Source organism: Anabrus simplex, chromosome 1 (assembly GCF_040414725.1).
Source record: "Anabrus simplex isolate iqAnaSimp1 chromosome 1, ASM4041472v1, whole genome shotgun sequence".
Lineage (NCBI taxonomy): Eukaryota > Metazoa > Arthropoda > Insecta > Orthoptera > Tettigoniidae > Anabrus > Anabrus simplex.
In genome coordinates, this window is record NC_090265.1 from 406,701,383 (window position 1) to 406,725,903 (window position 24,521).

The window sequence follows — 24,521 nt, forward strand, 5'->3', positions numbered from 1 at the left end:
CAGGTCAGCCCCTTCGGGGTCTGAAATCTCCCTCGTATTCTCCTAGTTCTTCTCTAGTTGTAGCCTGATTGTGTTAAGAATGATTCTTGAAAGGATTTTGTATGTTATGTTTAGGAGCGAGATTTTCCTGCAGTTGCCAGGGTCTGTTTTTCTCCTTAATTTAGGCCTATATATTCTTCAGTCTATCAAACACAAAATACAAGTTTAGGAAAACACTGTAATATTTATGGAAGAGAAACCATTTTATTAATAACAGAATGACATATTTTGTTCTATGAGAACATCCTTATATTCTGTCAAATCACTTTTATGTCGTGCATATACCCGGGTGTCCACAATTAAAGTTATGGTATTCAGCACGGTACAGCACGGGCTGTAATGATCTTAGGAGTCAGAAATTTTGTAGATATGTTAACTAAGCAATGCACTCGCAAATTATGCCACAAAAATTGCTAGTTCCAAGTTTTGCCACCAGGTAAAAATATGACGCTGTAAGCAGTCAGAACGTGTAATATTTCGTAACTCTGACGTCAAAATGTTCTTCCGGTAGAATTGTGTTGTGTCTGTTCCTTGGTTGCTGCTTGGTGATGCATGTTCATTGCTTTTGTGAAGTAAATCTTCGTTGTAACATAAGAGGTTGAACTTTTCTGTGTGAAACGTAATGCCTTTCTGGAAGAGAGACCGTGCCCTACTAGTGAAGTTGTTTTATCAGAATGGCAGCAATAGCAACGCTGCATTGCAAGAATATTGGCAACAAACAGCAGAGAAGAGGTCCCATGACAAGTTATGGGCTGAGGAAACAGGTGAATTAGGTGTCACACCAGGGAGAGGACGGCGGCCCATCCCCATAGATGTTGTTGATGAAATTCTGTAGCTGTAGCGAACCGTGCAGCACATTCTCCCAATTCTGTTACCAGTGCTCGACCTGTGTCACGTGAATTGTCGCTATCTCGGTCAACAGTTTACAAGATTTTGTGGTGCATTTTACAGTGGTATCCCTACAAACTTCATACTGTTCACAAATTGAAACCCCAAGATCTTGAAAAACGCCATTACTTTGCCCTTCGGTTTCTGGCGCGTGTCAAAGTGGACAACATGTGGCCGGGGAATATTCAGTGCACAGAACTTTGCATATGGGGTTTGACTCCTCCAAACGTTGTGCAGGAACAACCATTGCATTCAGCTAAAGTGACTGTTTGGTGTGGTTTTACAAGCTCCTTCATTCTTGGTCTGTTTTTCTTCGAGGAGATGACCCCTCATGGGTTGTTAGTTGTACAGTGACATCTGCATATTATAAAGACCTCCTTGTGCAACACGTGATTCCAACTTTGCAGAAACCACACAGTTATTTTCATGCAAGATAGGGTAACACCACATATCGCTCGCCAGGTTAAAAGAATTGCTTCAAGAAACCTTCAGCAATGACCGCGTTATATCTAGGCATTTTCCAGATGTGTGGCCTTCGAGATCCCCCGACCTAAATCCATGTGACTTCTGGTTGTGGGGATATTTGAAAGATCGTGTCTATCAGGGGCATGTTCAGTCTCTGCCTGATCTAAAGGCTAGCATACGATAACATGTCACTCTGATTTCACCCAATATGCTGTGAGCAACTGTCAACCATGCTGTGTTATGGATGCAGCATGTTGCTGAGTTCAGAGGCCATATTGAGCAGTGTTTGTAACCATAAATGCTAATGAACCTCCCAGAACCCCTGTTATCATGTGTCTGATCTTTCCTGCCTATTTTCTGTGACCCCAATCATTGCTTACAGCACCATATTTTCACCTGGTGGCATAACTTGGAACTAATAATTTTTGTGGCATAATTTGCGAGCGCATTGCTTAGTTAGCTTATCTATGAAATTTCAGACTCTTATGATCATTACACCCCCGTGCTGTACCGCGCTGAATACCATAACTTCAATTATCGACACCTGGTATTTGTAAACTTGTCACTGATTATGAAATCCTTGTTCTGTTGTTAAGAAAATGTTTTCTTTTCCACGTATATTATAGTGTATTCATAAATTTGTATTTTGTGTTGACAGACTAAACCCTTACTTTAAAAAAAAAATTAAGCACTCTGGTTATGATGGACCCAATAAGCTGTTGAAGTGATTTATAGTCATACTTGGTAGCCACACCCATACCTTTGGGTATAATGCCTTCTACTGGTATGGGTTGGTAGTATGAATACAATCCTCTGTCAAAATCTATATGCTTCATTTCTACCTGAAAAGAGGTATGTTTGAGAAAGCACAATATTTTGCCATTTTTTTCTAGTTACTTGCAGTCTTGTGTTGGTTTGTCAAATTAATGTTTTGAAGAGGGCAGTGAATAAACAAGTCATAAGCCATACTGCAGTAAACATCAAGTATGATTGCAGAAGCAATTGGATAATTACACTAAGGTTCAAGAAGAAATGCAGGTGTGAGTCGATCAACTGACACATGAGGCATTTTATTTTTGACATGCTTGTCCTATCATGCTAGCACTCTGAAAGGTCCATCATATGCAGGTTGCAAAGAGTGACAAACTGCATCATGTCTGATAAAAACATGGAGAAGAGTGAAGAAGCTGAGGATGGACAAGTGGGCATTTGGCAGAATGATGATTGGATTGGGTAGGTGTTACAGATTGAACATGCTTCTTAAGCTTTAAAATGTATGCGGGTAGATCTGTGGTGTTCATAGTCATAGTATCTTCAAAGAAATCAGCAGGTAGCCTAATAGGCTTGCCATAGACCAGTGTGGCTGGGGATGAGTCCAGATGTTGTATGATGAGTGATCTTAGGGAAGCCGAGGTACCCAGTTCATTGACAGGTGAGTTCGAAGTGCAACTTTAAGCTGACGGTGCCAGCGCTCAATATTCCAGTTGGCAGTTGTCTTGATATGGTGAATTTCAAAGTGTTTCATCAGGTTGCTGAAGAGTGAACAGTCAAACTGTTTACCTCTGTCTGTAGTAACAATGGATGGAACACCAAACCAAACTATCCGCGAGTGAAACAGAGCTCTTGACATTGATTCTGCTGTGATATACTGAAGTGGTGTAGCTTCTGGCTAACTAGAGAAACAGTCGATGATAGTGAATAGGTAGGTAAATACTTCTGACGGGGAAAGTTTTCCAACAATGTCAAAATGAATGTGAAAAAAATCATCGAATAGCAGATTCATAACTACTAACAGCACTGGTGATATGTCTTAACTTTCGAGTGTTGACTCGGTACACATGTTTTAGTCCAGAGTTTCACATCCTTTGAAAGTGATGGCCATACAAAGTGTTGTTGAACTAACTTGATGGATGTATTTATCCCTGGGTGAGACATATTATGTAAGGCATCAAATGCTGTTTTGCAAATCTGACTGGGAAGGAATGGTCGAAGCTGACCTGTAGGAACATCTGAATGAAAACCTACAACCTGATTTCAAGTCAATGACCGGGTCAGGGATGGAATGAATGAAGCCCCTATCTTGCGGTGAGGATAGGAATTGTCCCGGCTGCTGAAGCTTGTCGCTCTCCTCTGGGGCAATGATTAATGACTGACAAATGAAATGAAATGATATTGGAGTGTGTTGCTGGAATGAAGGAAGGCAGGGAAAACCAGAGAACGTGGAGAAAAACCTGTCTCGCCTCTGCTTTGTCCAGCACAAATATCACATGGAGTGACTGGGATTTGAACCACGGAACTCAGCAGTGAGAGGCCGACGCGCTGCTGTCTGAGCCATGGAGGCTTCTCCTGTAGAAACATCAATATATATAAAATAAGAGTTTTGTCTGTACATTGTTCAGAATTGCTATTTGCTTTATGTCGCACCGACACACATAGGTCTTATGGCGACGATGGTATAGGAAAGGCCTGGGAGTGCGAAGGAAGCGGCCGTGGCCTTAATTAAGGTTCAACCCCAGCATTTGCCTGGTGTGAAAATGGGAAACCATGGAAAACCATCTTCAGGGCTGCCAACAGTGGGGTTCGAACCCACTATCTCCCGGATGCAAGCTCACAGCTGGGTGACCCTAACCGCATGGCCAACTCGCCCGGTGTTCAGAATTGAAAAAAAAATGGTAATTCTGTATCGGACATATCCAAAGTAACAAGGAAATGCACTTACTTTTGCATAATTTCTGTCTGTATGTATGTACATACGTACGCGCGTCATGAGAAAACGGCTGAAGATAACTTAATGAAAATTGGTATGTAAAGTCGGGGAATGAGCCACTACAGTCTAGGCTATAAATCATATTATTCACGCTAAGTGAAATGGTAGTTCAGGGAAAGGCCTAAAATTTAATTCTCAGATATTTATGTAATGAACTAAAGTTATACGGAATCAAATTTCTGATCATTTATGTCTTATACACTTTTACTATACCGGTACTGGCTATGATAAATGAGATATTCATGAATTTGTATTTTTGTTGCTAAGTCCATATCAACGGCGAGTCACGAGAAAATGGGTAAACAGAATTTAATGAAAATCGGTATATAGAGTTGAAGATAAAGAAACCACAGTCTTAGCTATAAACAACTTTATTCACCCTGGGTGAAATGGTAGTTTAGGGAGAGGTGCCTAAGATTTTGTTAAATACCTATGTTATTGGTCCTATTGAAAAGTACTACGTAACAAAGTTATAAAGAATTCATGTTTTATTCAGTTTTACCGTACTGACTGTGGTAAGAGTGGTATTTCAGAGTTGGAAAGAAACTAAATGTGAAGGCCTACATATCAAAAGCTCATAAAATTGATCAACAATAATATTGCAAAGTTAGAATAGTCAGTGGGCAAGAGGGCTTACCATTACAATGAAAATACCCTAATCCAGTCTTCACATAAGAAAAGACATTTGGTGACTTCCCCGTTGCGTTTCTAGGGTAACGTTAAGAGCTATGCAATTTAATACAATCTTACTCACAACGTGTACACTACCTAACCTAGAATTCTGTATACAATGTAGAATTCCATAGCGAAGCACATGTACATCAGCTAATCAACAATAAGTTCATCGCCTGATGGTAGTTTTGATGGCCATGAACTGAAGCGATGTGGTCTTTGATTGTTGCAGGTATTGAAGTTCCTCCCTGAAAGTCTCTGCTTTTGCTATGTCATCGAAGTACAGTACGGAAGGCACAAATGTGGAGGTTATTTGAGAGCAAAATTTAGCAGGAATGTATCGTATATCAGTAGTAAACTGTCTGATGAAATCCAACTGTCACATGTGCCTAGGTGATGTCTTATCTGAATGTTACTGAAAGGTAAATGTGAGAAGTTTGTTGTCTATGCAAAAAGCAAACGTTCTCCCTTCAATCAGGTGGCAGAAATATTTGATTGCATAGTATGCTGCAAGTGACTCCTAATTGTATGTGCTGTATCGCTTCTGAATTTCACTTGGAGTTTGCGAGTAGAAACCTAGAGGTTCAAGGTTCCCATCACAGAGTTGATGCAAGGATGCTCCTATGGTGAAATTCAAAGTGTCAACCATTAACATGCAGGGGCCAAAAGTGTGGCATGTGCAACGTGCTGTTTCAGGTTGTTAAAAGATTCAATGGCTTCTTGTATTCATTGAATTTCTCTGGAAGTGTTTCTTCTTATATCTTTGCACAGGGCAAACAGTGGTCCCTGGGTGACAGCAGCATTAGGTAATGAACGGCAAAGAAATTCAATAGTCCAAGGAACCGTTGTAGGTCTGAAACATTTCTGGGCATAGGATATAACAGGATTGACTCACCACTTAGAAGATATCATGTGATATCTTAAGAAAGTAATTTCAGAGGTGCCCACCGAGCTCGATAGCTGCAGTCGCTTAAGTGCGGCCAGTATCCAGTAATCGGGAGATAGTGGGTTCGAGCCCCACTGTCGGCAGCCCTGAAGATGGTTTTCTGTGGTTTCCCATTTTCACACCAGGCAAATGCCGGGGCTGTACCTTAATTAAGGCCACGGCCGCGTCCTTCCACTTCCTAGGCCTCTCCTATCCCATCGTCGCCATAAGATATATCTGTGTCGGTGCGACGTAAAGCAAATAGCAAAAAAAAAAAAAAATAAATAAATTTCAGAGGTGCCAAAAATGCACTTGGAAAAGTTTATATTGATGCAGTACTGATGTAGGCATTTAAAAAGTGTTGTTTGGTGATGTTCATGTTCCTGTTCCATCGCAGAAGCTACTAGAATATCATCGAGGTAGCAATACACCAAATCTAAGTCTTGAAGAATGGAGTCGATGTACATTTGAAATGGCTGAGCGGTGTTTCAAAGTCTAAATCGAAGCTTGAGAAATTCTAAGAGGCCAAATGGTGTGATGACAGCAGTCTTATGTATGTCTTCATCAGCAATCGGAATGGGGTGGTAAGCTCTTATTAGATCAGTTTTTGAGAACACAGTTTCATTTGATAATTAGCTATTGAAATCTTGTAAGTGTAGGATAGGGTATTGATCTAAAATGGTAACCACATTTAGAGCTCTGCAGTTATCACATGGTCTCCAAGAACCATCTTTCTTTGGGACTAGGTGGAGGGGACTTGACCGTGGGGTTTCAGAGGATCTGCAAATGCCCAGGTCTATCATCTCTTGGAACTCGATTTTCACTTGAGAGAGCTTGTCAAGTGGGAGCCGTCCAGATTTTGCTGTGATTGGAGATCCTACTGTAGAAATTGTGTGGTAAAATTGAATATCTGTTACACAGACGTTTGGATTGTCATGGATTAAGTTTGGATATTCCTCCAATAGAGATGAAAGGGCCACTCTGTGAAGTTGAACTTCATAGTTACTGCAGTGGTTGAAAGTCTGGTGGTACTATCGATATCTACCAACAATCTGAAATTGTTAAGGAAATCAGCTCCAAGAATAGGTTGTTGGACATTTGCTGTGATGAGAGACTAGGAAAATGGATGTCTTAAGGCCTAAGTCAATTTTAACAAGGCGTTCACCAAAAGTCTGAATTGGTGTTCCATTTGCAGTTGTTATCTGTTCGCTGCAGCAGGGGGGGGGACTGAAATGTCCGCTCCTGTGTCTACCAGAAACTGTATACCGGAGGAGTGATCAGTGATGAATAAATAGCATGAATTCACTTGGCCTTCTACACTGTACACTGCATATAGTGAGGAGCCCTCTGCATTTCCTGAATCATATGAAGTAGAAGTCAAGGCACTATATGAACATGGTGGAACACATTTCATTGCCTTTTCATGGAATGTGTAATGATACCAACATTGTGTGCCATTATGGAAAAATCACTGGCGGTATGTTGAGCGAGATTTTGAACAAGAACTTCGTTGTTTGGAAAGGGTTCCTCAAAGAGTGTGATTAAAATGAGCCTTGAGATTGGTGTATGACATGGTGGATAGCGGTTTGGTTATAAAGTAGTTTAGCTGCTCCGCAACATCGTGGTCTAGTGATCCACTTCATCATCGTTATCATCATCATCATCATCATCTGCAGTTTCCAGCTGTTGGCTGGGTCTGCTTAGTGATCCAATTATATAATTCAATTTAGTGAGTTCTACTGTTATACCAGCCGTGACAAACTGTACTTCAATCTGAATGAGCCAGATTTGAACATTCTTATGCCAGATGGGAGGAATTTTGACGGCCACACGTGAGATTTACTTTTCATTGATTGTACATATACCTGATGCTTATCCCTCATGGCTTGCCAGCACATGATGCATGATAGAATGTATTATTGTTTCACGTTGAACATGCACAAGAATACATACTTCAATATAAAAGATTATGTTACTAGGTCATCAATGTTATAAAGATCAATAACAACATTTATGGATGTAACCAGGTGTGTCAACGAACTTTTTTTTTTTCAGAACAAGAACTAAGAAGAAGTTATATTTACAAAAGACAACACTAATGGTATTTTTATTCTTTGAGTGTTATATGTATGGTGTTTTTTATTCCTTGGAGTGGTATATCGTCGCTGCCGGGACAAAACCTCCTATGTGAAATATTTTAGCTTAGATCTTTAGCCGGTAAGGTTCTGTCATCTAAGGTGCAATATTGTGTGAATAATGTCAAGGCATTCTCGCTCTTCATAATGTATGTGCTACGGGTCAGTATATCTCCAAAAATATTATCACATAGGAGGTTTTCTCCCAGTAACGACAATATGCTACTGCCACACTATCTAACACTTTGGTGAACTGCAGTAGACCAAACATTAGGACAGACTCTATTATTTTTCTCTGTGTTAAACAAACATTCTGTTGGACTAACTGCATTTTATTCCAACATAGATAATGGGCTCTATACTTTATGAATTATGTATTGAGCCCACCACTGACATAGAGGGCAAATGTGTAATGTTCATTGATATGTGATAATAAGAGCCATTGTTAATGCTGCAGTATTTGCACCATAATTTATGTTGTCAGTAGTTGTTTCAAACTGAGAGTCTGCACTCAAATAAATAACTTTTTAAAATTACAATGTGCTTTACATCACACTGATACTGACAGGTCTTATGGTGACGATGGGATAGGAAAGGGCTAGAAGTAGAAATGAAGTGTCCATGGCTTTGATGAAGGTACAGTGAAAGTGCTTTTTTTGCTAGTGGCTTTACATCGCACCGACACAGATAGGTCTTATGGCGACGATGGGATACGAAAGACCTAGGAGTTGGAAGGAAGCAGCTGTGGCCTTAATTAAGGTACAGCTTGGTGTGAAAATGGGAAACCACGGAAAACCATCTTCAGGGCTGCCGACAATGGGATTCAAACCCACTATCTCCCGGATGCAAGCTCACAGCCACGCGCCACTAACCGCATGGCCAACTCACCCGGTACACAGTGAAAGCAGGAAACCATGTAAACCATCTTCAGGGCTGTCAACATTGGAGGTTCAATCCCATTATCTCTCGAATGCAAGGTGATAGCACTAAAATAAAATTACACTTTTAGTCTTTAACAAGAATAGAAGGCAAATCTTTATAAATATGAATTTATGAAGACTGTATTGCTTTCAAAGATCATACCCAACAGTTAGAAACAAAAAAAATGTGATACTATAAAGACAATAAGACCCTGAAGATGGCTCTCAGGAGTTAAAAACAAGATTGTTGGAGGGAGACAGATAAATACACATGTTAACATCACACCACACTATACTTCTCAGTCACTATCTTCCTTTTCTATTCATTCTGAACAAATGATCATTGCTTGTTCTACACACAGATATTTGCCACAGTCTTTGCAGTTGTACCTAGTCGGTCTGTGCTTTTTTCTGTCGCAATATGCCAACACTCTGAAAGGTTATGTCGGCACCGTGCGACAAGTCATTGCATGACTTATTTGCAAGCATCCCTGTCTTGGGCGAGATGATTGGATTCATGATAGTTGCTTGTTCTACACAGATATTTGCCATAGTCCTTGCAGCTGTATAGAGCATCAGTATTCATTCAGTAAACAGTAAAATATTAACAGCCAGGCTGAATGAGATGGTTGAGATGCTGGCCTTTTTACCCCAACTTGGCAAGTTCGATCCTGCTCAATCTGGTTGTATTTGAAGGTACTCAGATATGTCAGCCACATGTTGGTAGTTTTACTGGCACGTAAAAGAATTCCTGCAGGACAAAATTCTGGCACCTCAGCATCTCTGAAAACCGTTAAACAGTTGTTATAGGGGTGTAAAAATAATAACATTATTATAATATTAACATAATCATTGCCTTTGTTGGTGTCTTCTAGAGCTTCATCTATCAATTTTTTTAAAGTCTTTCAGCCTCTCTTTCCTAGGAACTTATGCTAAATAAATAAAAAAATAACTGTCATTTACAAAAGGGAATATGCAATACCCTAAACTGGCATGAATCCAATCAATAATGTGAATTTAAAAAAATAAAATATTCCATTCACTGCAGTTAAATTGCAATGCAAATTTGAAAATACTACTACTTGACGTTGACAATGGTGATTCATGAATTCATTTATATTTCAGTCATAATTTCATGTATTATTTCAATTTAATGGTTGATCAGCTAATTTATTTTACAAATAAAAATCGAATTGGACATCGAATATGTGAATTTGATCATTAGTTTTGAGTTTCTGAAAAATGTATACTTGCAACAATGTGTCAAATTTGATTACATTCTTAATTTATAAAAGGAGTACAATACATTTATTCTAACAGTAGTGATATACAAAACATTTGAATAATTAAGAATAGTTTCCAAACAAATCTAAACTCCATGAGTTCCAGGTGATAAAAATACATCCTAGCAACATAAAGGATGATTTATTCATTATCATAATGTGTCATTTACACACCCTCTACCTCCACATGGTCTAACTGTAATATGAAGGACCATCAGGCAAATGAAGGAACAGACAAGGAAAAGTAAAAAGAGAGTGCAGAATTTAAGGAAGTGATTTGAGATGTTTGAAGTTGATGCATACATATAACATTTTTGAGAAAGAAAGTTGATAGTAATATTTACCTTGTCTTTACAGAAATTGAAGATGCAACTAAGGTGGAAAAAGCACAAATTGTTCAAAAGGTTGTACGAGGACATTGATTTTTGTGTTGGACCCAGAACCTTTTTACGTACTAGCATGATCATATTCACCCTACAAAATTGCAATATTATAATTGTATACAGAGAATGTCAAAACGGTATTAACTATGGACATGAACATGAAGAGTAGTATTTAAGATGAGAGTAAAAAAATATCATTACTTTACAATTCTGCAACTGGTAATAGGAGTTACCTGACTGACATCCTTACTTCATGAGTGTGGCACATACAAATTCTGTGCACTGTAACTTAACTTATGGTACCATTATTATAGACCAGTTAATCTAGAACTAAAGACAATGATCAGCTAAGTTATTTTTAGTACATTGCCACGTGCACATTTCCCATTGTTGAAAAATACATAAATGATTGGATTCACACCACCTGTTCAGAATCACCTCATTTTATGGTACAATACAACTAAGAAAAATGATTAAGAGTAGTATAAAATCTCCAATCAAAACTACTTATAACGACAAAAAGTAAAAAAAATAATTTGCCTTCTCTTATCAGCGACAATAAAGGTTTTTGTACACAAGTGATCACATGGGACTGTGAAACCACATCTGCAATTTATTTCAGCTGTGCTACACTATTCAAAATGGAACGAAACCATCACATAACACGTGCTTTCTGAAAGGTACTGAAATCAGGTGATTCCTAAATTCAACAATGTTGAAGTCATTCTCTTTTGTGCATTATGAGTCTGCATGCGACTATTGCAGGGTTGTTTCGAAACAAGTTGCTTGATATTTTGTAAAATATAATTTAGCACAGTGTATGACTTCTAATTAAATGATTGATAACAAATAGAAAAAGAGAGAATAAGTCATTGTTATTACTTGCTACCTTCTTAGAAAACTGGTGGCTGGATGGGATTTGTGAGATGGGACCTAATCACTAAGAGTTATTGTGGTTCAAGTCTTGAGCGAGTCTAGCATTTTAACTTAATAAGTTTTAAAACCAAAGCTGATGAAAATTTACCTGGCTACAATTAAGACATTTCTGATGAAAGGCACGAACATACCTGAGTGAAAATTAGAAATCGCATGTACCCATTGTGAGTTTACCTTGTTTTCTTCACCTTGAGTTAAATGCTGGTGCAATTTAATGTTATTTATTTGTGTACAGTACATATTAGAATATTAATCAATTGATCATTCACAAATGAGTTGGTGACTCTGGAAAGTTGTTACTGTTGAATATTTCAGATCTGTTATTTTATGATAACTTGCAAATTTTGTTACAGCATCCCTACCCTACAGAAGATGAAAAAAGGCAGATTGCAGCACAGACAAACCTTACGTTACTACAAGTAAATAACTGGTTCATCAATGCTCGACGGAGGATACTTCAGCCGATGCTAGATGCTTCAAATCCTGCCAGTGGGGATGGTCAGCCTGGTACTGGCAATAATATGCACAAAAGCTCCAGTAGCAAGAAAGCCAAGAGCTCTGGTAATGGAAACAGCAAACAGGCAGCTCAGCGTTTCTGGCCTGAGAATATTGCATCTCTTCAGCCACAGTTAGGACTCAACGAATCAAATGGAGCCTCGCATACAGGTATGATTAGATCTTGAATGAAAGAGATGGAATATATTCATAAGAAAGAATAAAATTAGAATGTAATCACAATCATCATCATTCTCCCCTTTAATGGCAATACTCACCCCTTTTTGCATATAGTATGATTTTCAGCTATGATATTCTATGCCATATGTTATAAATCAATCCCCTTGACTGACTGCATAGATCTATTGATTAACCAGGGAAGGATGGAGTTTTTATTTTTCTCTTAACTGGTTCAGTTGATCAAATCTGAAGATATACATTGATGGAAAACCAAGAAAAGCTGTTTTCATGTTAATTGTCTCTATGGGTTGTCAGTAATAGCCTGATACCATCTAGTACCTTAAGCCTCTTATGAGAGCAAATTTTGCAAAGTTTGGTTACATAATTAATTTATATGTTGAATTTGACCCCATTTAGTCTTTTATTTGGATTTAAAATAACCTGAAAATGTATTTAAAGAAAAATACAGGCTCATAAAATGTAAAGAGTGAGTGTATTTATAGACTACTGTGTGCAACTATTCATGAAGTTCGACTGCATTCAATTTTCTGTTATGAGGAAACAAGCAGAACATTGTTTCTACATATTACAAAGGTCTGTTCTATGGAGTGAAATTCAACAACTGATGTATTGTTCCGTTCATGGTATTTTACTCCTCGTCAAAGAAGCACTCAAATATCTCAGTGATTGACGTACCCCATACAGAGGAGTAGTCTGGATTGGGAAACGGTAAGGTTTCAGTCTGGAGATCTTCCTAGGTCCACGTTGAGAGGACTTGAGGCTTTAAAAAAAAGAAATGGTAGGCCTTTTACATGGCAAGAAATTTTCTTCAAGGGGAACACCACATTCGTGTTTGAAAGCAATTTTGGTTAGTGCGCACAAAGACTGTCTACTAAACCTCCTTGATCTTGCCCTTCAAAGTCTTCATTAGAATGTACAACCACATCCAGTCCGAGTTGTTCACAGATCACTCATTAGTGTCACACTGTGTGATAGATTCAGCAGCATTACTGGCACACAACACATCATTTCCTGGGATATGTTCCAACTTCAGTTGGACGGTTCTCTGTAATGAAGTGTTCTGCAGTCAGTTATTGCAGTGACTGTCCTGAAATTCTTCCTGAACATGTTTGTACCTATACGAATCACAATACTTCTGTCAGATACGAGAAAAGAAAGAAGCTGTGATATCAGAGTGAGATAGAAATCCAACTGAGAATTCTTACCTACTTTTCTTTTGGAAGAGGATAAATGAATTGAAAACTGGAATATCCATAAAAGGTGTTGGAAATTTTTCAAATAATATCTCTTTAGCCTCTTTTGTACCACAGATTAAGGCAACACATTGGTCGGACTAATCTATTGCTCCTTCTCTTGTGCTGTAGTCTATACTTGGAGTAGACTTGAACTTGGAATTCTTTTGCTTATCCCACACCACTTAAAAACCAAATCCCATGGCGCAACAGCCCCCGAAGGGCCTTAGCCTACCGAGTGACCACTGCTCAATCCGAAGGCGTGCAGATTGCGATATGTTATGTGGTCGACACGACAAGTCCCCTTGGCCGTTATTCTTGGCTTTCTAGGCGTAGGATAAGTGGACCTCGAACCAGCCCTGAGATCCAGGTAAAAGTCCTTCACCTGACCAGGAATCAAATACGGGTCCTCCAAATAAGAGGCAGGCATGTTATCCGTACACCACAGAGTCGGCATCTCATACCACTTGAACACTGTTATCATGGACAGAATTGATCATGTAGACGTCTTTCATGTTGGACCATTTCTCTATCATTAGTTCATTCTCAAAACAAAATTTTAATTCACCCTTTTGTAACTTTTATGACTTTGAATCTTTGGGGGACTTCCTTCCTGTTTGCTTGCAATGTGCTAGCAGCTTCTCCACCAACAAACCTAATATTCTTGAGAACTAGAAAAGGAATACATAACAGGTCAGTGTGAGAAGAGGGAGCAACAAAAGAGCAGACAAGGACAAACATGAGAACAGAAAAGTACAAGGACAATCTCTACATCATCATAAACTGCCGTCTTCAAATAGAGCGGTTTTCTCCTCATTAATCACAGTTATTCTACATTCATTTCTTCTCAACCCCTAATCAGCTTGTTTCTGCTTCCTATCTTGATCTGTCAAAATGGCCTCTCAATGAATGTATGGAACAAAAAAATCAAAAGAAAAACTTCTTTTCTAGTGCTATACTTTTCAAAACAAGCTGTACAAACCTGGAACAAGGTGGTCCAACTCCTCGCAGGTACATTACTGATCTGAACTTCTCAGCTGTTGCTTGTCATAGTATGCATGGAAAGATGAGCAGTGGTCTTACATACGTTAAAGGATGTCTCTTATATATATTCCAGCTCCTTATATACGTATATTGCAGCTCATTAACTGCCGGTGGCTCCAAGTACCTTACGCAGTCGCCTCCACGGTATGCACTAGTCATGCATCTTGGTGGGTGTGCTATTTACCAACTGATGAGCCCAACTTAGCACACTGGGGCGAAATGCTGGCAACCAGGAATGAGTTAGCTAGAAAATTTACAATGTCCAATAACGGACGATTTATATTGGTATGTCCTAAGGAGCCGTTTGCTTTCTCTCTTACTAGAACATCCAAGAAAGGAAGGCATCCGTCTGTCTCCATCCCCGTAGTGAATTTAATTGAAGGATGTTGCTGATTTAGGTGGTTTAGAAATAGATGAAGTTTCTCAGGACCTTCTGTCCAGACCACAAATGTATCATCAACATACCTCCACCAGATCGTAGGTTTGACGGGTGCCGAAGCAATAGCCTCCTCCTCAAAATGCTCCATAAAGAAATTAAACACTACGAGCAAAAGTGGACTTCCCATAGCCACTCCGTCCGTCTGTTCATAAAAATTCCCACCCCACAAGAAATAGCTGGAAGTCATGCAGTGGTAAAATAGCTTAGTAATGACATCATGAAACAAATGTTCAATGAGAGACATGAACGAGTCAATCGACACTCTAGTGAACAAGGACTCCACATCGAAACTCACCAAAAGTGCATTAGGTTGAAGGGTCCTGGTTGACAACTTGTAGACACAATACCGAGAGTTCCTGACATATGATTCAGTATGTCCTATGTGTGGCTGAAGCAATTTGCTTAGGTATTTAGCCAGAGAACCTATCACACTAACAATAGGTCTGAGGGGAACATCTTCTTTATGGATTTTAGGAAATCCATATAATCTAGGTGGCACTACGTCCCCCGGGGACAGATTTTACCTTATTTTGTTGGCACAGCATAAGGCAAAAAAAAAAAAAAAAAAAGGCACTCTCGAAAAGAAGTGGAATAATCTAAAAAAAATCTACTTCCCACAATAACTCGCATTTGTCGAATAACATAGAATCAAATGTTTTTCACCCACCGGTAGTGAATCTTAGTCAAGTTGACCTTGATCCTAATGATCTCATGATACTGAACACGGGACCAAAACATAACTGGGGCACTTCCTCTGATCACGACGATTTAACCATTACGTTGGTTGAATCTGAATTAGCTGTTAATAGGTTGCCTACAGACATTCAAGATGAGGTTAGATATGGTATGAAGTGAAAGAGAAGTTACCTTCTTCTTTCAATCAGAAACATACTAGCAAACCCACTAACGAAAAGGTCACCAATATACACAATCTCAAGAGGAAAATTAAAAATGATTTAATATTAACCAAGGCAGATAAAGGCAACGCCACTGTAGTTATGGATAAAAGTGACTATGTAAACAAAACCCACTCCTTTTTTACTAACAATAATTTTAATGTAGTCAAAAAAGATCCCACAAACAGAATTCAAACTGAAAGTAAGAACTTCTTATTTTTGTTTAATGACCTTGAGAAACCCAAATTGTTTGTCATGAACCCCAAGTTACCTACGGCGAAAGTGTTACCGAAGATTCACAAGGCCGAAGTCCCCATAAGGCCCGTTATTAATTTCAGAAATAGTCCGATGTACAGAATATCTCAGTACATTCACAGTTTTCTCAAAGCACGTAATTTTTTTCAAGCTAATACGTCAGAACTTTGTAATAGAATTATAAACATCTTACTTTACCAAAAAATTACACCCTTCACTCCTTTGACATTGTTAATATGTACACGAATGTACCTGTTAACAAAACCATTAAATTAGTAAAAACTAACCTTTCCAAATTCAGTAAATTGACTGTAAGTGAGATAGACGAGTTTGTTCAGATCCTCAAATTTACATTAAAACACTGTATACCAACAGAAGGGTCTTCCTATGGGGTCACCGGCCTCGGGAATCCTCGCTGACATTTACGTTGATTTTCTTGAACACACTCATATCATAGGCAGAATTAATGGTATCAAACACTGGACACGCTACGTTGATGACACTTTTATTATCCTAGATTCCCATACTATAGATAGCAATACAGTACTTGAATTACTTAATAGCTTTGACCCTCATATAAAGTTTACGATAGAATCTGAAAACAACAACTCTCTTAATTATCTCAATCTGTCACTCGCAATCATAATAAAACCCTTTCCTTTGATATTCACAGGAAGCCCACTCACACAGTTAACACAATTCACCAGACTTCTCTACACCCAGGGATGCAGAAGAAGGCAGCTTTTAATAGCATGATTTTTAGAGCACTTGGTGTTCCTTCGTCTCGCAAAAAAAATTAGAAAGAAATCGACATCATTATACAATAGCTGAATGTAATGGTTTCAATAAAGCCTTCATGAACAAAATTCTTAATAAATTTAGAAGTAAACCCAAGACCACCTTGGAAAAAGAACCTCCCCGTAAAGAGAAGTTTACCACATTTACCTTTAATAATAACAACATATATCCAATTTCTAATATTTTAAAAAAGCATAAGTTAAAATTAGCTTTGAAGACCACTCACACCAATGCTAAACTAGTTTTTAATTCCCATACCGTCAATGGCAACAGCAAATTTACGAACTCTGGGGTATACAAATTACAGTGCCAGTTTTGTTTTTCAACGTACATTGCACAAACAGGCCATAGTTTCGATATGATACACCGAGCATCTTAACGCCATGAAGTACAACCGCTACTCAGCCATGAGTGAACATTGTAAGGAACAAAATCAAATTCACAACAGTTGACCAGGATTTAAAGATTTTACATTATGAAGAGAAAGGTCCCTTACTCAATATACTGGAGAATATTTATATCTCACACAGCCTAAATGAAATCAACATCTGTCAACAATTTATTAATAGAAACGAGTTTCACTACCCATGTTCCAGAACTAGACCCGCCCTTCCCTCAATATCCCCCTCCTGTAACTTACCCCTCCTCCTTCCCCCTTCCTCTTCCCCTCTCAACCATATCAGCTCTGACAAGCTACATACAAGCTTAGTGTCAATGTGACATGAGACTGACAAGGTCGTACCATTCAAGACAACAGCCTTTTACCAAGTAAGTTAATTGAGCTTTTTCTTCCATTACAGATGATGCACACTTATTATTCCCTTTATTGACGGTCTTACTACGTTGCGCAACACAGTGTTTTTACTTTTTTTTAAAAAGAATTAGCAAGTTTTATTTCAATCAAACGAGTTTTCAGACGAGAGGATTTTTTACCTCAACATGTTTATACTTTGTCAATCATGATCATTATATTTTAATTCCACACACTTCATCAGCGTTTTTTAATTTGTTTGTATAAATGTAATATTGAGTTTCTACTGAGGATGGCCTTTAGATTAGGCTGAAACATGTGTACATGTTGTCCCATCTGATATAAATGGTTGTTTTGTATTGAAAAGGAGGATCATATAAATACTTTTTATTTGTAAAAGTAATAACCGTCAATACGGAATGAGATTTATAACATGCAATAATAACTCTCTATCACTGACAAGTTTAAACAACGTAAACAATACTGTACATATTTACGTGTGATTTAAGTGATTTGATAGAATCTGAGTTTGTTCTTGCAGAATGAAACGTCATTCTATGTGTAAAAGTGTTTATTTTTTAAGGTATGTTCATAGTGTTATAATATTTATTGAAATGTTGTGTGTTTGACAGACTTGGAAAGTTTTTATGTCCTAAATAAATAAATTGTTGAACTCCCATAAATCAAAGCTTACTCTTTCAAAATTAAGTTAGAAGTTGGCACCAAGTTACCATCACCTACTTATCATCAGCAAACCCACCTAAAAATGTTAAGTTTTTTACATAGTGTAGATTTTTTGTAAAAACAAAAGCAGAGTAATATTATTAAGATGGATTGGAACAGAAATAGAAACAAGGCAATGAACAGTACATGTCTAGTAGTGTGGTGAATGTAATTATTGTCTAAAGGGACCCAACATATTACAGTAGAACAATAGTAAACTCAAACTAAAGTACTTTTTCATTCATTTCTTTGGAACTAATTATCACAATGAATTTTTTTATTGTATGTAATCATTGGGATAAGGATATTTACCTGCCTAGTGGCCATGAACATTAAGGCATCAAGTCTATATAGTCTGACACTATGGTTAGCCTGTTCAAGTCCCATTGGTGGAAAAATTGTCACTATCAGATTGTTGGCCGGCAAGGTGGGAGACGTGGTGATATACATAATTATTCATATCATTATGGATTGCATGCCAAAAGCCTGGGTTTAGTTTCAAACCTCTCCACAGTGTTCATATGGAGTGAGGCCATATGATGATGTTGATGGTGATTCGTCCTTCAGATGGGGACGCTAAGCCTTGAGCAGACCCCTTGGTCTTATTCGACAGGACTAGGCTTTGTACCGACACCAGGTTTAACCCTTCCCCCACCTCATTATCATCATCGTCCCACATCCAGACATATAGGTCGCCCATGAGTGTCAAATAGAAAGAATTGCACTGTGCGTGCCGAACTTGTCCTCGGATACTGCCGGCATGATAAGCCATACGATAAATATGAAATTAGTCTGTTATTTATTGCAGCAATGAATGTCCCTCTGATATTTGACTTGTGTGAATACCTTATTCTTACGAATAGTTCTTATATATGGAAAATTTGTTCTTAATTTACAATTTCAGAGTAAGGTTCACAAAATATTGTAAAGGCATGCAATGCAGTTCCTCAAAGTCAACATCCTCTCTTAATGTAAGATGACTGATTTTTTTGGCTGCTATCTCTTTAGAGTAAATTTCAAAGAGTTTCAGTTCTCAACGATATATTTCAAACAACTGAGGTTCGTAAAAAGTACATAATTATGTCTCCACTTGCATTTTAATCTCACAGATCAAGATGCTATCAAATTTAATTTGATCCCTTATCCACCTTTTGTACTCTGTTAAAATTGTATAATCCTTTGCTTTTTACATCCCTTGGAATTACTTCTTAGGTTGTGTGTTTCTGTTTCAGACTCTTCCCTTATTAGCTCAACGGTGCTAAGCTCTGACGAGAGTGAAGTGAGCAGCCAAGATGAGGATGAAGAGGATGACTTCGATGATGAAGACAGAGGAGATGGTATCCACCCAAAGAGGGAATGCAGTTCGGACTCAGAACGTTCACAGCAACAATGACACAGCATTCTTCTGGACTGAGAATTGCAGGGAGTTGTTCCATCTGGTGTAATTAACAGATCCCGGTTTAGTGAATCTATGTACTTTCAGTGACATCTAATCTCGAAGATCTGCCTATGTTTCATCTATTCTTTTAAATAAAGTGGTGAGTTATGTCTAGAAAAGGAGTTATTGCATTTTTACAAGTGTGATGCTTTGCCAAATGAAAGAGTACACTCAAGAAATTTGACAATAGTGACTCGGTGATTGAAGACATGAAGGAGATCTGATCGTATAGGCACAAAGAATAAACAGTGTTCAGTTAATAAGTGCAGGCAGTTGATAATTGCAATCATAATTTAGGGACCGGAGTATTGACTGTATCAGAAAAGAAACCTTCGTGTGGTTTTAACTGTTGATATGAAGTGTTCCCAAAGAAAGTGAATAATCGGTGTATGTGGATTAGAGGATCTGTTGGCAGCTATGTAGTAGCTTGTTCTTAATTTACAAAACAGCAGTTGGTTGCTTGTCTTCAGTGTTAGCTAACTGAATCAATGGATGGATCATTTAAGAAGTGGAATGAATGGAAAATTTGAATGTTTTCTTCACTTGTGTTGGTAATTTCTTAAGATTTTAAAGCATGAATGATATTGTGTGTAACATGTTCATTCCAGTGCATCTTTATCTTGGGTGCTGTACATGTAGTTAGGGAAGTTAAAATTTGAACAACATTGTAATAACCCATACTGTGAGTGACCACTAATTTTCTTGAAATATTCATACAGAACATACTCGCTGATGACACGTATTCTTCTTTGGACTAAAGTAATTGTAAATTTGTTCCCAAATATCTGTAGTGGCATATTAAGTTGTTATTGTACATGTTTCAGATGCATTGAACTTTCATTCTACACACCATTCTACTTCTTACTCTGCGTTCACTGTCCATTAATCTTGGGTGTTTCTGTTGACTATTTCTTGAACTTCCATAAAGAATTTCCAGCTCAACTAACCCTCTCCACTTTTCAAACAAAAATTGCTGTAATTGGTGATACAAAGAATATTAGTTGGCAGTGTGAAACATTTTACTTAATTTAAAAGGAATATGAAGAAAAACTTGACTATCTTAAGATTTTCAACCTCATTTCTTCTGTGTTGGGGCTGCCTAACCAATCTCAGTTCTTGTGGAGGGTGGTAGGTCCAATTCCCCATCAGGAAGTCAAAAATTTAGAAACAAGATTCCACTTCTGGAGAGGCACATGACCCTGAGGTTCACTCAGCCTATGCTAAAACTGAGTCTAGGTTAATTCTTGGGAGCAAAGGCAGCTGGTTATAGAGCTACTCTCTGTCCCACCTACTGCCGATGTTACGAATAGCGAATTCTTTTCCCTTCCAGTCCTTGCAAGTGCCTTTGTATGGAGATGGCTTTTTCTTCTATATAGTGGAAGATTCACTTATAAACTCCTCTTGAGTTACTTTTGCCTACTGTCAAATAACTAGACATGGTAAAAGATAAATAAACCTACAATTACATCATTGTATGGAACTACCTTTCCAAAACTTACAAGCAAGTCCCCAGGAACAACCTTCAGTTGTGTATCAGCTTTCAGATTAATGCTCGGAATGAGAAGAAGGGATTTTATCTTATTGACACACTTGTATCAATATTGTACCATAACATATTTTACTGGTAACCAGGTTTTCTTGAAACATATGCAGATGTGAGGGAAGGGACCACTGGTCTCTCAGCTGTAGTTAAATGCCAATGCTCCATACTTTAGTATCAATATTCTTCATTTAATTTTTTTACTCGAGGAGTGAAATTTGTCAAAAACATTTCCTGTGATAAGACACATAGCTAGAATATTCAGTGGAAGGGAAAAAAACAGCTTTTGACATGCATAAAATGGAAATATTTTAGAAAAGGAACGCACCACTAAACATGATTAAAACATATATCAAACTGTCATTAACATAGGTATAATTACCGTAAGTATAATAATAGTACAGATGGGGAAACCAAGTAAGGCGTTAAATGTGAAATCCGTGTTCATAATGAAATTCCAGAAGGAAGGATCATATCGCTCAGAGAGTGAAGTTCTAGAGAAAAGAAGCTGTGATGTCCAGAAGAGAGATGTTAAAATGGTTTGATCAAACATATGCAGACTTGAACATGAATTCCTAGAAAGATCCTTTGGGGCAGAATTTGGTAAAAAAATATATATATATATCTTAAGTCTTTATGGACTCCGAAGTTACAACCTTCTTACAAAATCAACACAATAAAGAAAAAAAATATTGATCTGTTACTCATTCTATCTGGATGTTTTTCCCAAAACTCCAAGTGCTTAATGACCAGGTTGCAGGAAGGATTGTAGAAGCAAGGTTAGGGGAAGAAGCTATAACAAAATGTTTCTAAAATAAAAGCTAAACTGTATTGCCTTTATTGTGTAAACAAGAGGCCTGATAAGGAGAAGGTGGATGACAACCTATTAGATGATAATACAGTACTGTACTTGCTTATGATTCATTGCATCTCTCAAGCCATTTACGAAGTATGTGTTGTAGCGATGATAAATTCTTCATCTCACATTTAAGAACATGGTATAATCTCAGTATGAGACTGAAAATACCTGTAGCTTATGAAAACTCCTTTTTTCATTCTTTTTATTAATTAATTATTGTTTCTCTCTTTATGCTTTAATGATTATTCCTTTCTTAGAAATTGCTCCACACTTTTTTTATCTGGTTCATTTATTAAATTTTTTATGTGAGGAATGGTCTGAAATATGGAAACTACCAACACTGCTGTGATTAACTTTTGTTCCCTTAGAATCATTGTTTTAATTCCATGCTGTTCATTTTCTTGAATGTTCCATCCTTAGTTCTCTGCATATGTGAAGCTTAAAAACAAAATGTTAAACTGACAACAGCCATGAGTGCAGGATGTTGGAACTTTCTTCTGGAGGATATTGGTTCTAAGCAAGGTGAGTTTGAAAGAGTTGTGATTATTTGCTGTTATTCATGAATACACAGTGTATTTAGTGTTTGAAGTAGCCCTCAACAACATTGTGTGCTCTCTTACACAAAGTAGGTTAAAGTATATTCTAGTTACAAATGGCCTTTGGTATAGGAAGTAGACAAGATGAAAGGTATTTACAAGCTGTCCATGTCTTGTGAAACAGGGTGGTGAATGATTCAGTGACACTGCAGCATTCCTCTGGGTTGTAGATTGAACCCATCAAACTGTTCATTAATATATCATGATTGAATGGTGTCTCTGCTATAGGTTGTTTTGGATCAAGTCTTGCAGTATGTATGTGTTCAAATGCCTAGCCAAATCAGAATAGTGGCAGTTTCTGATCATTTGATGAAATGACAGGCCCCTCCCCTTTCAAAGTTTACTGACGAGGCTCCATTATGTCGTTGACATAGTTAGTGACATGCCCTTTGACAACCTGATTTTCTTTGTAGTGAAAATGGAATAAATTATGTAACTACGGTACTCTAGACAAATCTTTACAGCATTTCAGACACAGTGAAAGATTGGTCAGAATTTGTTACTTTTTTGTATCATTGTATATTTAAAATAAATATTTGAATTTACAAATAACACCTGGCCCCTCAAATTTCATAGGAGATTTAGTGGAAATTCCAGGCTTTTAGTTTTGCTGGTGGCAGTTTTAATACCATAAGTTGTGGTTAGTTTTATGTCAAAGATTGCTTTTGTTTAGTCTAGTTTTTAAATAGTTATTTCCATTGATAACCCTTTATTTATATAATTCATTCCATTTTACAGTCCGGCTCCTGGGCTGAATGGTCCGTATAGCCACCTTCGGTTCAGAGGGCCCTGGGTTTGATTCCCGGCCGGGCCAAAGATTTTAACAGCAAATGGTTAATTCCCCTGGCTCAGGAGCTGGGTGTTTGTACTGTCCCCAACATCCCTGCAACTCATACACCATATGCAACACTATCCTCCACTACGATAACAGGCATGTTCCCATACATGGCAGATACTGTCCGCTGGATGTTCTGCTTTACAAGGGCTGCACCAGACTAGCAACAGCCACATGAAATTATAAATTATATTGGATTTTATTTGCTGTCATTTTTTAAATAGGAAAGAGTTGATCTCTTGAGATGTTTCCTCTGTATTTTCATTACCTAAGTGAGTTGGCTATGTAGTGCAGGTCATGAAGCTATAAACTTGCGTTTGGAAGTGGTGGGTTAGAACCCCACGATTGACAACCCTGAAAACAATTTTCCAGAGTTTCCAATTTTTCACTCCAGGCAAATGTTTGTTCTTCACTTTAGGCCACAGCTGCTACCTTTTCAGTCCTAAGCATTTCTCATGCCTGTGTTGCTATAAACCTGGATGTGTTAGTGCAACATAAAACCATTTGAGTAGCAAAAACTGAATACCGTATTTACTTGTGTATTAGACCCCCTCGCGTATTAGAGACCTCCTGGCTTTTCGAGATGAAGAAAATTAAAAAAATAAATCTCGCTTACAAGACCGCCCCCCAACGTAATTTGTCAGAGAAGAACATCGATTCCGCTTCGAAGTGGGTACAAGTCTTATTGCAGCTCTGATGACATTGCACAAATCTGTGAATAGTTTTGTCCAAACAACCCACACAATGAAAACGCGTCGAAGTCATGCAGTGCATCTGTGTTTCGTAGTTAAGAACCCTGCCTCCATAGCGTAGGCCTACTGCATTTATGATGACGTTGCACAAATAGGTGAATAGTTTCATGTCCGACCTGCGCGTTGCAAGCATGCATTAGTCATGCTGTATTTTTGTGTTTTGTAGTTAAGTATGTCTGCCAGCATAACTCGGGCCAATATAGGTATTTTTTGGAGAAAAGTAAGTTTAAAACGTGATAAAAACTATCCAGTCA

At 38.0% G+C, this 24,521-nt stretch overlaps 1 protein-coding gene across 1 annotated transcript in view; it reads left to right on the forward strand.

Moving 5' to 3' along the window:
* Window positions 1-20,824, forward strand: part of LOC136866650 (homeobox protein PKNOX2) — a 621,923-nt gene extending 601,099 nt beyond the window's left edge. The window contains exons 9-10 of the mRNA XM_067143772.2: window positions 11,767-12,079; window positions 19,480-20,824. Of these exons, the coding sequence (XP_066999873.2) occupies window positions 11,767-12,079; window positions 19,480-19,640 (474 nt within the window). The 3' untranslated portion in view covers window positions 19,641-20,824. The remainder of the gene's footprint in view (window positions 1-11,766; window positions 12,080-19,479) is intronic.
* The last annotated feature ends 3,697 nt before the right edge of the window (window positions 20,825-24,521 follow it).